The following is a 16,091-nucleotide window of genomic DNA, read 5'->3' as shown; positions in this document are numbered from 1 at the left end:
TAACTGCCCTCTTCTGAATGGAATCAAGAAGCCCGAGAGAGGTTTTGGGGGCACCACCCCAGATGTGGGAACAATATTCCATGGTAGGGCAGATTTGCGATTTATACAGAGTGAGCAGCTGTTTGGAAGAAAAGTAACACCGAGAGCGAAAGAGAAAACCAAGTTTTTTAGATGCAGAGGAAGCAATATTTGTAATGTGCTTGTGCCAAGAGAGATTAGAAGTCAGGGTAATACCCAAAAGAGATATATCATTTTCCCTAGAAATCGGAGTGCCTTCTCCGTACTTGTTCTATTAACTCTACATCCTTCCTAAAATGAGGCTTCCAAACCTGTATGCAGTACTCAAGGTGTGTCCTGACAATTTCCTTATACAGGGGGATAATCCACCACCTTATCCCTGCTTGCAAAATTCCTGTATATCATTGACAAGACCTAATGATCTACTCTGTCAACTTATCTGCACTGCTCAGAAAACTTCATGTCTGACTGCACAATAATCCTCAGATCTCTTTCATTCTCCACTACCCTGAGTGTAACAGCACATAGTTGGTACATTTCTCTGGGATTACTGTTGCCCATATGCAGTACTTTGCATTTGTTAATGTTAAACTTCAGTTGCCACTTCTCAGCCCATCTACCTAACTTTTCCAGATCCAGTTGCAGAAGCATACTATCATTACTGTTATTAACAACCCTACCAACCTTTGTATCATCTGGAAACTTTGACATTAAGCTTGATATACTTTCATCAATATCATTGATAAATATACAAAACAACAACGGGCTGAACATGAACTCTGGGGGACACCACTAATGATATTAGTCCACATAGAGCAATTGAGTACCCATTGATTACCACTCTCTGTCTTCTCCCACTCAACTATCCTTTTATCCATTGTAGTAACTTTCCGTTAATGCCATACTGCTCCAATTTGTATAGTAGTCTTCCGTGTGCAACAGTATCAAAAACTTTCCTGAAATCCAAGTATATGATATCAAAATTATTTTTTGCATCCAGTTCCTTTGTGACCACATCATAGTATCCGATCAGTTTGGTCAGACAAGACTTCCCCTTGACAAACCCATACTTATCTGAATTATTACTGCTGTCTTGTCTAGATGATCCTGCAATGCTTCTTTAACCAGTGATCCCATTCCCCGAGTCCAAGGATGCTCTCATAATTATGGCTAAGGGTTTGCTTATTTCCTTTGCTGCCTGCTTTAATATAACTGGATAGATCCCATCTACCCCCAGGTGCCTTTCTTATGTTTAACTTCAACAATTTCTCCTCCACTTTGCTCTCAGTTATTACAAAATCATTTAACTCCCTGTTAGCATTTGATAAACATCTGGCCCTCCCTTATTCAATAACTCCTCGTGTGAATGTAGATGCAAAAAATCATTTAGTTCAGTAGCTATCTGAGAATGATCATCTACAATCAAACCATTGATATCAAGTGTACCAATATGATTCATCCCCTTCATTTTAGAGTTTATATAAGTAAAGAAGTCTTTGCTATTTTTCTTTGCATCCTTTGCCAGAGATTTTTCATAATCTGCCTTCACTTGCCTAACCTCCTTTGTGACTTGATTACAGATTAGCTTGTATCTACCATAGGATTCTGTTTCGCCTGAAAATTTGAAAATTTTTATTCTGTTCCACGAGTCTTATTAGTTCATTTTACATCCATTTTGGCCTAAGCATAGAGAAGTATTTCTTAATTGGAACAAAAAGCCTAGTAGCTTCCAAAATTACTTCTTTGGATGCTTCCCATTTAGAAGTTGCTGTTGGTAACATCATCAGTTGGTGTCACTGTATAGAACCTAAAAAATCTCTGAGACTACTGGAGTTGCCTTTACGAAAGCAAAAACCCTTCCCTTTACTCCTGATGATAGTTATATCTTTAAGTAAATCCCACATCGGTACACTGTGATCACTGCCACCTAGGTTCCTTTCTCTGCAAATTCTTAATGCATGAATAACCACTGTTGATAATCAGATCAAGAGTATTACTCCCTCTGGTTGCCTCTCGAACATGTTGCTGTAGAAAACAATCATCCAATAAATCCCCAAAAGTCTTGCTAGTGTGCGAGTGGCCAACTCACAAGTTCCAGTCAATATCTGGAAAGCTAAAGTCCTCCATTATAAGACATTCTGATTTACTGGCCCACTCTATTTCTCTGCACAATTGCTCATTATACTCATCAGATTCATTAGGCCTATAACACACACCTACTCTCCTTTTTTCCTTTCCCAGTGCTTCTTTAACACCAAACAGACTGAACACTGCATTGTCCACCAACATCAATTGGATGCACTTCCTTAGATTTTATGTATTTCTTAACTAACAGCATAACCCCTCCTCCCTTCCTGTCCTGTCTATCCTTTCTGTACACATTGTGCTCCCCAAATTCCAACTCTGCACAGCTTATATCTGTGTGACACCACATCTGTGATATGCCAACGATATCTGCCTTTGATGTCTTAACTAGCACTTCAAATTCATTAAATTTATTTACTATACTCCTAGCATTGGTGTACATGCAAGTATACATGCATCTGTTTTTACTCTTAGTTACTCTAACACAGCCCATGTATTTACTTGTTTCATGACCTCCAGTAGTTCCTGAAACCTCCAGCAACTGGCTATCCGGGCTGCTGCTCATTCCAGTAGAAGCAGTGCAAGAATCATTTTCACCTCTGCCTGTGGCTACTGTTAATCTAATAGTCTGTGAATCGCCCCATGCTAGCAGTTTTCCGTCCCACCTAACATAGCCTCGATAGCATCAGCAAATATTCTTGCACCCATTCCATTTAAGTGTAAATTATTAGAAAAATATCCATGATCATGTGGTATTGTTTTGATCATGTGGTATTGTTTAAACCATCGACTTGAGTTATCAGTTGGAAATGCAATATCAGAAGTTCATGGAATTAAGCATTTTCAAATATTTATGGTCAATCTCCAAAAAACCAGAGAGAAACAGAAGCTTGTGATACCAGCATCGGCAAAGAAATTAAAGGATTGGATGGGTATTTAATGTAAGGGTGGGTGGCCAGCTCCTTGTTAATCTGTATCAACAGTTTGACAAAATTTTGCATCTTTATGCCATCATTTTTGAAAATGCCAGTAAAGATAACAACTGAAACAAAACTGAACAATCCATGTTCAATGGATTATATAAACAAATTTCATCCAACAGTTTGTTTTAAATTTAGCTCTGAGGTACGATGTGTTGTGTTTGAGCTATCAATTCTTTCAGAGTCATGGCAAAAAAGACATATGACTATAGTATATGCAGACAAATTGATTCATCGTACAATTCGTTATTTGGAATTTTTAAAAGATCCTCAAAAAGGAAAAAAGTTGTTAGAAGCCTCAGGGGCGCCTCCATAGCCAGATGGGCAGGAGCAGCAGTGCGTACCACACGCTTCTTGATTAGACCGGGGTTCGAGCCCGTGCCCACCAAATACGGAGGATGCGGAAAGGTCAGGAAATGACTACCGCATATCCCTGGAGCAATATGGCCTTAGTTGCTGATGCTCCTAAAAACCAAATAATAATAATAATAATAAAGAAGCCTCAGACGCTATTGAAAAAATGCAATTATTTTCAGTAACATTAACAGACAATAACAAAGTAACATTAATTCATAGAAACAATTTGTAAACAGTATTATTAATAATATGAAGCATAGGCTGAGCATTAGTACAGATTCTACTGAATTTACTGAAGAAATTTCAACTTCAACATTATAAAAGATTTGCAAATTCTTGAACCAAGCGAATGGCCACAGATTTGGAACATTTAAAAACTTATTCCAAAATTATAGCTTGTAGTTCTTGTGAATGCGAGCGTGGCTTCAGGTATGAAGATCTCACATTCTGAGAATCTGATCCCATAACTGAGAAAAGATCCCATATTCTTGTTAAACATGTGACAAGTTTGTTCTTTATTAAAGTACCACCATTAGAATTATGGAATCCAAATTTTTATGTCCGAACTTGGTTGCAGTCTAATCGTTCTGCTGTTGCCAACAAACAGAAAGGGCAGTCATACAAGAATACGTAATCGATCCTGTATGGGAATTTCTATGATTCTTCTGAACAGTATTTTTTATATTATTTTGGAGTTTTTGTTTTTGTTTTTTTATTTTCTAGTTTTTTTAAATTTCTTGTCTTTGTTTTTTACTTTTTATATTTTTATTTAATAGTTATAAATGAATACTGAACAAATATTCTAATCTTTGACTTATTTATTTTTGCAAATAAAAAAAGCTTAGGTAACTATTTGTAGTTAATTGACAAGCGTTCTGGTACTATTTTTTTTTTTTTAACAATACACCTCTGGACTTGACCATTCCCATATATACAAGGGGTAATCACCTCCTTATCCCTGCTCGCAAAATTCCTGTATGTCATTGACAAGACCTCATGACCTACTCTGTCAGCCTGTCTGCACTGCTCAGAAAACTACATATATGACTGCACAATCACCCCAAGGTCCGTTTCATTCTCCACTATCCTGAGTGTAACACTACATAGTTGGTACATTTCTCTGGGGTTACTGCTATCCAAAGGCAGTACTTTGCATTTGTCAATGTTAAACTTCATTTGCCACTTCTCAGCCTATCTACCCAACCTAAAGTGGAGGAGAAATTGTTGAAGATAAATACAAGAAAGGCACCTGGGGTGGATGGGATCTATCCAATTATATTAAAGGAAGCAGCAAAAGAAGTAAGCAAACCCTTAGCCATAATTATGAGAGCTTCCTTGGACTCAGGGGAAGTACCCATGGACTGGAGATGTGCAAATGTAACCTCAATTCACAAAGGAGGATCAAAGGGCGACACAAATAATTATAGACCTGTTAGTTTAACTTCTGTTCCTGGAAAATTAATGGAGGCACTGGTTAAAGAAGCACTGTAGGATCATCTAGACAAGACTTCAGTCATAGCTCAGACACAGCATGGTTTTGTTAAGGGGAAGTCTTGCCTGACCAACTTGATTGGATACTATGATGCAGTCACAAAAGAACTGGATGCAGGGAATAATTTGATATTATATACTTGGATCTTAGAAAGGCTTTTGATACTGTTGCACATGGAAGACTGCTGCACAAATTGGAGCAGTGTGGCATTGGAGGCAAATTGCTGCTGTGGATAAAGGGGTGGTTGAGGGGGAGAAGACAGAGAGGGGTAATCAATGGACACTGCTCATTGTGGACTAATGTTATTAGTGGAGTCCCTCAGGATTCAGTATTGGGTCCATTATTGTTTTCTGTATTTATAAATGATATTGATGATGGTATATCAAGCTTAATGTCCAAGTTTGCCGACGATACGAAGGTTGGCAGGGTTGTCAAGGACACTACTGACACTATGCTACTGCAACAGGATGTGGAAAGGTTGAGCAGATGGGCTTCGAGGTGGCAAATGAAGATTAACATTGACAAATGTAAAGTACTACATATGGGAAACAGCAACCCCAGAGCAACGTATCAACTCTGTACTACACTGACAGTGGTAGAGAATGAAATGTACCTGGGGTGGTTGTGCAGGCAGATATGAAGTTTTTTGAGTAGTGCAGACGGGCTGCAAGAGTAGCTCATGGTGTATTGTCGATGATATATAGGAATTTTTCTAGCAGGGATAAGGAGGTGATTATTCCCTTGTATAAGGCAATGGTCAGACCACACCTACAGTACTGTATACACGTCTGGAGGCCTCATTTCAAGAAGGATGTAGAGATGCTGGAACGAGTACCGAGAAGGGCATCAAGATTAGTGAATGGAACAAAGGGGTGCTCTTATGAAGAAAGACTTAAGTTTTGCAAATTACAGTGTCTCTAGACTAGGCACCGGCGAGGTGATCTGATAGAGGTGTATAAATCCTTGAATGGTTTGAGCATGCTCAATGCTGATGGGATTCTTCCTCTTGCTCAGAATAATCACCTGAGAGGGCATAAATTCAAATTGAGAAAAGACAGATGTAGGATAGACGTGAGGAAATTTGCGTTTAGCCAGCGGGTTTTTGGGTGGTGGAGTAAACTTCCATCCCTTGTCGTGGAAGTTGATAGCCTAAATAAGTTTAAGGCTCAGCTGGACAGGTATTTCGAACGAACAGAGGGGTGAAGTGGAAGTGGTTATTTTTTATTTATTTATTTTTATTTTTTTATGTTATTTATTTATTTATTTATTTTTACTTATTTATTTAGTTTTTTTTTTTTTGGATGATGCTGCATAAGCTTCTTTTCTTGCATCAATTGCCTCTACTAATGCTAATGCTAACTTTTCCAGATCCTGTTGCAACATTACTGTTATTAACAACCCTGCCAAACTTTGTATCATCTGCAAACTTTGACATCAAACTTGATATACCTTCATCAATATCATTGATAAATATACAAAATAAAAATGGGCCTAACATCGAACCCTGAGGGACACCACTAATAACATTAGTCCACTTAGAGCAGTACCCAATGACCACCACTCTGTCTTTTCCCATTCAACCATCCTTTTATCCCTTGTAGTAACTTGCTCTCAATGCTCCAGTTTGTAGAGTAATCTTCCATGCAACAGTATCAAAAGCTGTCCTGAAATCCAAGTATATGATATCAAAATTATTTTTTCATCCAGTTCCTTTGTGACCACATCATATTATCCAATCAGATTGTTCAGACAAGACTTCCTCTTGAAAAATCCATGCTATGTCTGAATTATTGCTGCCATCTTGTCTGAACGATCCTGCAATGCTTCTTTAACCAGTGACTCCATTATATTCCCTGGAACAGAAATCAAACTAATACGTCTGTAATTAGTTGTCACCCTTTGATCCCCTTTGTGAATTGGAGATACATTTGCACATCTCCAGTCTGTGGGACTTCCCCCGAGTCCAAGAATGTTCTGATAATTATGGCTAAGGGTTTACTTACTTCCTTTGCTGCCTCTTTGAATATAACTGAATAGATCCCATCCACCCCAGGTGCCTTTCTTATAAGCTGCCAATGTGCCATTAAACACAGAATCAATCAATTGTGGTGCATTATAGCCTTAGTTGCTAATGTGCCAATAAAACCCAACCAACCAGCCAACCAACCCTGAAGCTATAAACAAACACATAATTTGAAACTTTGTGGCGAGCTACGTGACAGGTTCTTGCTCAGTTACTCTGGGAATACCATAAAAAATTACTTTGGGGAGACAACTGCAGTAAACGTTTGTTTATATTTAGGAAGGGAGAAAAAAGTAATTTTTAATTACTAATTATCATTTAATGTGGTATTATTTTTGAAGGTCACTTGGAAGTGAACTGCTACCATTGCTGAGTTAAAACAAACAAAACATTACATAATTGCTTCTGAATATATCCTGTTTATGTCTGCAGAAATTAATATGTTTAGTCTTGATTACATTGACAAGTTGACCGTTTCCACCATGAAGTCTTGGGGTATTGTGATTAGGGGCACATTGAATGTCAATAGATATCTACAGTAAAATATAATAAGATCGTTCCATAAGTGAGGGAAATAAGATATCTTGATAAATCTTGAATATGATATATCTTGATATATTGAGAAACTCATTCTTAAAATGTTAAATATTTAAGGGATAAAATTAAGAGAATATGCTCTAGATTAAGGTGAGTTATAAAAACATTTCAAAGGACAAGGTTTAATTTTTGGATTAAGTCAGTTAATACTGCTATGGTTATTTTTAATGTGGAGATTCATTCTTTTGTTGTTAACTTCTGTTTGATGCACTTCATGTCCTTTCAGGTAGAATGTCTGCTGATTTGATTGTGGCTACTAGAGCTTAGTGTTATTTTACAAAGAAATGTATGTATAGGGTTATACTTGGAGTTGAATTGTGTTCCAATCACAACATTATTTATGATACTAATTTATTGCCACTTGATTGATATTTAGACTGAGGTAGAAAATATATGGAAAAACAGTTGGAAAAATTCAAGAAAGTCATGCCATTACTTTCTTTATACTGTCAGCAGTTTTTGTCACCTTAAAAATAAGACCCTGATTGCATTTTGGGCTGGAGTCTACTTATATTATTACTGGGTAAGATCCATTTAAAGCATGATTTGTTATTGTGGAGAAGATACCAGGTGAGATTATATTGGTTAAGGGGTTAGTCTATTTTGAAGTAAGGTTCTTTTCTCCCTTAAATTATTTTTGAGAAAATTAGAAGACTGACTTAAATATCTTACTTGTAGATCCTGAGATTTTTTTACCATTCTTTATTCATTATTATTAGGTCATTAAAAAGGAGATGTTTTCTCTCACTTGATGCCATAGATTAATTTTTAATTTCTAAATTGTTTGTATTGGTTATTTAAATTTTATATTATGTTAAACCCAATCATGTTGTCCTTACGCCCTGAAAATTTGATGAAATTATTAACAAACAATGATTTATGTTTTAAATTAATGCAAAATAACTGTATGACCATATTCTGTAGGAAGCTTAATTGAGAAATTAAAATGTATGTATGTTGAAAATGGTGGGGGGGAGGAAGAGAGAGAGAGAGAGAGAGAGAGAGAGAGAGATGCAGCTTCATAGAACATACAGTGGTGCCACTTTGTGAATAAATCTAAATTCAATTAGTTTTTTTTTTTTATTTTATAAACTCGTGCTTATTTTAACTGTAATTTTTTTTATTAAAAGAATGGATTTAATGCTTTGTTCAGTTTATGTTCAGTTTTCTTCCATAATTATTTTCAAAATATTAAATCTTTGGATCAAACAGATAATTAATTAACCTTATATAAACTGTAAAAGGAAGGGAATGAATCAGATTGGTCCACTTGATATCAGTGGTTTGACTGTAGATGATCATTCTAAGATAGCTACCAAACTAAATGAGTATTTTGCATCTAAATTCACACATGAGGAGTTATTCAAGGAAGAAAAGTCCAGATGTTTATCAAACTGTAACAGAGAGTTATTGATTTTGTAATAACTGAGAGCATTAAGTGGAGGAGAAATTGTTGAAGTTAAACATAAGAAAAGCACCTAGGATGGATGGGATCTATCCAATTATATTATTGGATAGGGGGCATCAAAGGAAGTAAGCAAATCCTTAGCCATAATTATGAGAGCATCCTTAGACTCAGGAGAAGTCCCCGCAGACTGGAGATGTTCAAATGTATCTTCAATTCACAAAAGGGGGATCAAACAGTGAAACGAGTAATTACAGACGTGTTAGTTTGACTTCTGTTCCAGGGAAAATAATGGAGTCACTGGTTAAAGAAGCACTGCAGGATCATCTAGACAAGACTGCACCTCAGGGGATCACATCTGGTGAGTATGGGCTTGACACACTCAGAGTCACCCTGTAATAAAACAGATCCATTCTAAATTACTTGTGTGTAATGAGTCAAACCAAACTGTGACATTCTGCTGCATCCCAGGGCATTCTGGTATAGCAGGAAATGAAAGAGCAGATCTTGCAGCCAAACAACCAGATACTTTTATTTTACAGAATTTTCAAGTTCAATATTCTGATTTCAAATATATCCATAAATCATGTTACAATAGCTGGTCACTAATCTGGATAGGTTAATCCAGGAAACAAACTATACCAAATAAAACCAGAACCAAATCTGTGGCTCTCCAACTTCCAGAAAAACAGACGAGAAGAAACAATTTTAGGAAGGCCCAACACCGAACCTTGGGTGTTGGGCCTTTCTAAAATTCCTAAAACAATGGGCTCAACACCGAACCCTGGGGAACTCCACCAATAACATTTGTCCATGAAGAGCAGTGTCCATTGATTACCACTCTCTGTTGTCTCCCACTCAACCATCCTTTATCCATTGTAGCAGCTTACCCTTGATGCCATACCTCTCCAATTTGCACAGTAGTCTTCCATGTGTATCAAACAGCATCAAAAGCTTTCCTGAAATCCAAGTATATGATATCAAAATTATTTTTGGCATTTAGTTCCTTTGTGACCATATCATAGTAAGCAATCAAATTGGTCAGACAAGACTTCCCTTTTACAAACCCATGCTGTGTCTTAACTATTACTGCAGCCTTGTCTAGATGATCCTGCAATGTTTCTTTAACCAGTGATTCCATTATTTTCCCTGCAACACAAGTTAAACTAACAGGTCTGTAGTTACTTGTCACCTTTTGAACCTCCTTTGTGAATTGGTGATACATTTGCATACCTCCAATCCATGGAGACCTCCCCTGAGTCCAAGGAAGCTCTCAAAATTATGGCTAAGGGTGTGCTTCCTTTGCTTCTCCTTTAATATAATTGGATAGATCCCTTTCACTCTAAGTGCCTTTTTTATGTTTAACTTCAATAATTTCTCCTCCACTTTGCTCTCAGTTATTACATAATCACTTAGCTCCCTGTTAGTGTTTGATAAACTTCTGGCACTCCCCTCATTGAATAACCCCTCGTGTGAATTTAGATGCAAAATACTCATTTAGTTTGGCAGCTATCTGAGCATGATCATCAATAGTGAACCCATTTATGTTAAGTGGTCCAATCTGATTCAACCCTTTCCTTCTAGAGTTTACATAAGTAAAGAACTCCTTGCTGTTTTTCTTTGCATCCTTTGCCAAATATTTCTCATCATCTGCCTTTGCCTGCCTAACCTCCTTTGTGATTTGATTGCAGACTAGTTTATACCTGCCATAGGCTTCGTATTGCTTGATACTTTATGTGCGTCCCATACATTCTTATTCTCTGCCACTAGCCTCATTAATTCATCTGACATCCATTTAGGCCTAAACCTTAAACATTATTTCTTATTTGGAATGAAAAGCTTAGTAGCCTCCAAAATTAAGTCCCTGAAGGCTTCCCACTTAGAATTCACTGTTGGTAACATCATCAGATGATCCCACTGTACAGAAATTAAAAACTGTTGGAGACCTCTGTAGTCACCTTTACGAAAGAAAAAGCCCTTCCCTTTAGCCTTGATTTCCTTTCCTTAGGCCTATAGCACACACCTACTCTCATTTTTCCTTTCCCTAGTGCTTATTTCACACCAAACAGACTCAACACTGCATTTTCCACCAACATCAATTGGATGCACTTCTTAGATTTTATGTGTTTCTTATCTAACAGCATAATCCCTCCTCCCTTCCTGTCCTGTCTATCCTTTCTGTACACATTGTGCTCCCCAAATTCCAACTCTGCACAGCCTATATCTGTGTGACACCACATCTGTGATATCCCAACGATATCTGCCTTTGATGTCTTTACTAGCACTTCAAGCTCATCAAATTTATTAACTATACTCCTAGCATTGGTGTACATGCACCTGTTCCTTCTCCTAGCCATCCTAACACAGCCTGTATATTTACTTGTTCTGCTATGACTGGGATGGAGATTTCCAGCAGTCCTGGAAATCTCCATTACCTTGCTTTCCAGTCTGTTGCCCATTCTAATAGAAGCAGTGCAAGAATCACTTTTAGTCTGTGTAACCCCCACATTAGCTGTTTTCCGACCCACCCAACACTGCTGCGATAGCATCAGCAAATATTCTTGCACCCTTTCTATTTAAGTGTATCTCATCCCTGTAGCATCAGCAAATATTCTTGCACCCTTTCTATTTAAGTGTATCTCATCCCTGTAGAAGCAGTCTCTTCTGTCAACAAGCACAGACCAGGCTGAAAAAAATTCTACTCCTTGAGCCTTGCACAATCTCTCCAAAGCCGAATTGATTGACAAGGCTCTCATCATATACTCCCTCCTATCGTGTCTGGGCAGAATTGCAGACATTTTCACATTCAACCGTAACTCGCGACTTTTTTTCAACATTGACGTGTACTTGTTGAGTAAATCTGCAGATCTCTTACTCTTAATATCATTAGTTCCAACGTGTACAACAGTATAACCTTTTGTGCCCTGAAAAGATAATATCTGCTCTACAACGTCATCAACTTTTGTCCCTGGCAGACTACCCTGGTCCTATTCCACCTATCCTCCTTACAAAGTATATTCCCCGCTCCCTGACAATAGAGTCACCAACAATAGCTAGTTCCTTTGGGACCAGCGCATTCTGCCATGGAGATGCACAGGAGTGAGCTCTGTCGTGGAGCTTGGCAGCTGAGAGCCTGATGTCCCTCATTAATTTCTTCGAGAGCATTTACAAGCATCTCATAGATGCCCATCAGAACGCTGAGTTGCCTCCTAATTTCTTGACACTCCAGACACCTAGCACACACACACACAAAGGCATCCTCCTTGGCTAGATCATATCCTGTTTTAGAAAGGTCGGCAAACATTTCACATTTCGCATATTTTTTGAGACTGTGATGTGTTGGAGAATCGCCCCCTTCGTTTCTCCCCCGAGCCACAGCACTCTCGCTAGTCTGTGACCTTTGCTTCGCAGCTCTAGTCTGGGTCATGATTTCCTTTTAAATACAATTTAATTAACAGTGAAATTTAATAAGATCAATAATATTTTTAATTAATTGATAATACTATAATAAGCGAACAGATTCCTAATACAGTGCTTTGTATTACACTATCTAGTTTAACTTTATACCTTACGCTATCAGTTCGAGATATATGTACATTAAGCTATTTCTTATCGACAATGTGGTGGCTAGTTCAACCGTATTGGCACCAACACCAGGAGTCGTAACTTCCAAAAATTGCTGGTTAAATTCAAAATAAGAAGCTAACGAACGCTACTAAACCTATTTAATATCTCTGTAAAACAGATTGCACTATGTTAAATAACGAAGAATACATATGTTAAAAATCAAAAAATACTTATCCCTTTATTCAGTATGTACACTATATTATTATTACACAGTTATGTTTTTGTATGGTTAGTTTGTATATTGTGTGCACACATGCATAGTTTAATTTATTTGTTTAATTTTGTTTTTTAGCACCTCAGACATATAGTGTTAATGGTCCTTCATCTTCTCCCAGTAGAGAGGTTTACTCCTTGCATAAAACTGTTTCCCCAACAGGTAGTACTGGCAGTGGTGGAATTCAAGAAATCCGTCCTTCAGTTGAAAGTTTGCTTGATGAGCTTCAAAATGCTGTTAATAATAGTGCTAACTAGTAAGATGATTATCATTTAAAGATAGTCTCACTGATATTATTTATTATTGGTTATTAGATAGATGTACTATTACTGTGTATTAACAAGAAAACAGCAGTTTTACATGCCTTCTGCAATTATGTGTGAAAACCAGCAAATTGGCACTAAAATGTCCAGTTATCAATCATGCTGTTAAATGAGTTTTAATACTATCTAGTCATATTACATCATGGTTTTATTGTACTGCTTGTCAGAGAGCTTTACCTAACGATGCAAAGTTACGCCAGCTATCTACTGCATTATTTTAAAATTTGCTAGAATAAAAGCATATCTCACAGAAAGATATCTGGATGTTTTTGAGGGGGGAGGGAGGGAGGACTAGTGTTTAGATATTGAGTATGAGTGAAAAAGAGACAGTTACATAAAATCATAAATTAAAATTTATCATTAAGAAATTGTTAAACTTAGTTGGCATAACTTTGTTAATTATAAGAACCGTTCAAGACTTGCAGTTTTAACTAAAGCACAAATAAAAAATGGAATTTAACGCATAAATGAGAGCAACCATTACAATCTTCTACAAAAGATTCTATGTGAACATTCTTCTAGAAGTGTCTCACTGAAAGATTTAACTTTTGAAAAGTTAAATTCTTTAAAAGATTGATTCTATGTGAGCATAGAAGTGTCTGAAGTGTTTTTCTAATGCTGCATATTAGCAGGTTAGCAGAAGCATTACTGAATTCCAAATCAAGTTATACAAACATCAAAAAGATAAACATTTTTTCAAGGAAGGAAAAAAAAAATCCCCATATTATAGGAATCAGAATATTACTATTTCTTCAAATATTTCAGAAAAATAAAAAGATGAACTTTTAGTCCACAAGTTAATAAAAGAGATAAATTCATTATGAATGATAAAGGCAATTTTGTTTCTAAACATGATGTTTTAAGTACTGCTACAAATATTCCCCATATAATGCCTGATTATCAAATCAACCGTTATTCAGGATTATGTATTCTTCACATGTGAATGTAAAGAATACATAATCCATGATGAATGCATATACTGGAATACCTTGCACAGCGTGGTTAATTCGTGCGAAAAAAATACTGCGCTATACGAAACCGCACAGATCGAAGTATTGTTAGTATGTATTTTAATGTAATGCGTTCTGACAGTTTGATTATGTGTCGAGTTGCAAAATATATAGGTGTTTGTTTACTTTAAATTGATGCACACGAAGTTCTTGTAAAAAAAGAAATTAAAATGATAAAAATGAAAAATACTAGTAAGTACAGTATAAATGATTTTTATTGCAGTATGTACATACCAAAAGAATATAAGTGAAGTATGTACTGTATTTTTATTTTGAAAAATAACTGATCAGCTTAGTTTTCACAGTTCTTTTCTTCTTTTTATCTGCATACATCTCTTTATAACATCGAATGTCATTTTGCAATGCCTGCTTTACTTTCATATCTCGTTTGATGTTTAGATCTAGAAGAACTCTCAGTGCCATTACATTTCTTCTTTCCACTCATATTTGCATATAAAGATGTAATGTTTTTAAAAAATAATCTAAAAATACATAGCGAAAAATATTTGTACCGTTTATGCACAGTGAATGACCTCACTGCTCAGAATCTAGACTGTTTACAAATGTATGAATGCTAGCAGAGTCCGTATATAATGGGAGTTGCAACAACAGTCAGCATGGCCTTGAATCCATAATCTGAACACAGTCAGCATGGCCTTGAATCCATAATGCATTGGCCTACGTGCTGGTATTATAATACATACATACAAATCAAATGTATGTATGAATAATACATACATACAAATCAAATATATTGGTGCGTAACACAGTAATTTTTTTTTCAATTTGTAAACCGAGCTATAGCGAAACCCGCACTGTTCGAAACTACACTATGCAAAGTATTCCTGTATATGCATATCTTTCTTTGTGTGTGTGTGTAGCATATATGTATGAACACCAGTTTTTCGGAAAAGAAAATTCAAAGTTTTATGTTTAAAACAACTCAACTTTATTCTTATTTTTACATAAATATATAATAACTTTATTTACCATCAGTTTTCTACACATAGAATGAATAATTTGACTAGTTCCAGAGGGCCCCTTTCGTGTACCCCTGGAACTGGTCTATAGACCTCTAGGGGTCCATGGGCCAGTTTGGGAAACTCTGCTGCCCTCGAGTTTCCAATAGGTTCAGTCTGTTGGGCTATCTAGCAGCTGGCCTGCAAACACTGTTTTAGAGTTGTACCCTCAAAATGTAAGCAAGATTGGATCTTGCCAAGATGTCCATCATAATCTCAAAAGACATCAATCATGCTGCATGATGGAGGAAATTGGGGGGGGGATGCCAGAGCTTACTCTGGAGACTGGACATGGGTTCCATCACTTCAAGCCTCCAATAATCAAAGTGGTGGTGGTATTGCACTGGTTGGTGAGAGTTGATTATCACTTAGTAACCTGATTGACATACTAGCAATCTCCAGAAAACATACGAGGAAAAGATCAGGAATTACTCAGACCTAAGACAGGAAGTCAGAGATATAGGGCATATGGAGCAAGTAATGACCATCTCAATCACTATGGTGCCAAAGATCATCTATAAGAACTCATAGCAGCAATAGCCTCCCAGAGAACATTTATATGGAACTCCAGGAAGCCTGATCCTGAACTCCAGAAGGATAGTAAGAGAGTACTTTGACCAACAGTAATAATAACAATAATGATAGTAACCAAACACAACCAGTCAGCATATGCATTTGGTACCAGAGCCCATCATGGTGCAGAAAAAAAACCCATAAAGGAGAAAAAGTAATACATATATCCCAAACAGTGCCATCAGGTGCTACAAGTAACAGAAATACTGGCACTACTAGACTGCATGTGGAAGTGAGGCATATGTTCTAATTGTGGATCCAAGGAGCACAACCAATCTATTACATCATTGCACCTCCTTATTGCCCAAATTGTTCTTTTTTTAAGGAGCATTAGCAACTAAGGCCATATTGCTCCGGGGATATGAGGT

The 16,091-nt window shown here is 36.8% G+C and overlaps 1 protein-coding gene across 5 annotated transcripts in view; it reads left to right on the top strand.

Annotated features, from left to right (window-relative positions):
• Window positions 1-16,091, top strand: part of LOC150085123 (paxillin-like) — a 273,123-nt gene that overhangs the window by 172,980 nt on the left and 84,052 nt on the right. For all 5 annotated transcript variants that reach the window (XM_090373882.1, XM_090373881.1, XM_090373884.1 and 2 more), the window contains exon 4: window positions 12,877-13,054. In XM_090373882.1, coding sequence (XP_090230008.1) covers window positions 12,877-13,054 — 178 coding nt within the window. The remainder of the gene's footprint in view (window positions 1-12,876; window positions 13,055-16,091) is intronic.

The sequence above is a fragment of the Mastigoproctus giganteus genome, chromosome 5 (assembly GCF_048544385.1).
Source record: "Mastigoproctus giganteus isolate SK-2022 chromosome 5, ASM4854438v1, whole genome shotgun sequence".
NCBI classification, from domain to species: Eukaryota; Metazoa; Arthropoda; class Arachnida; order Uropygi; family Thelyphonidae; genus Mastigoproctus; species Mastigoproctus giganteus.
Note: the sequence above shows the minus strand (reverse complement) of the source record. Positions and strands in the feature narration are given on the sequence as shown.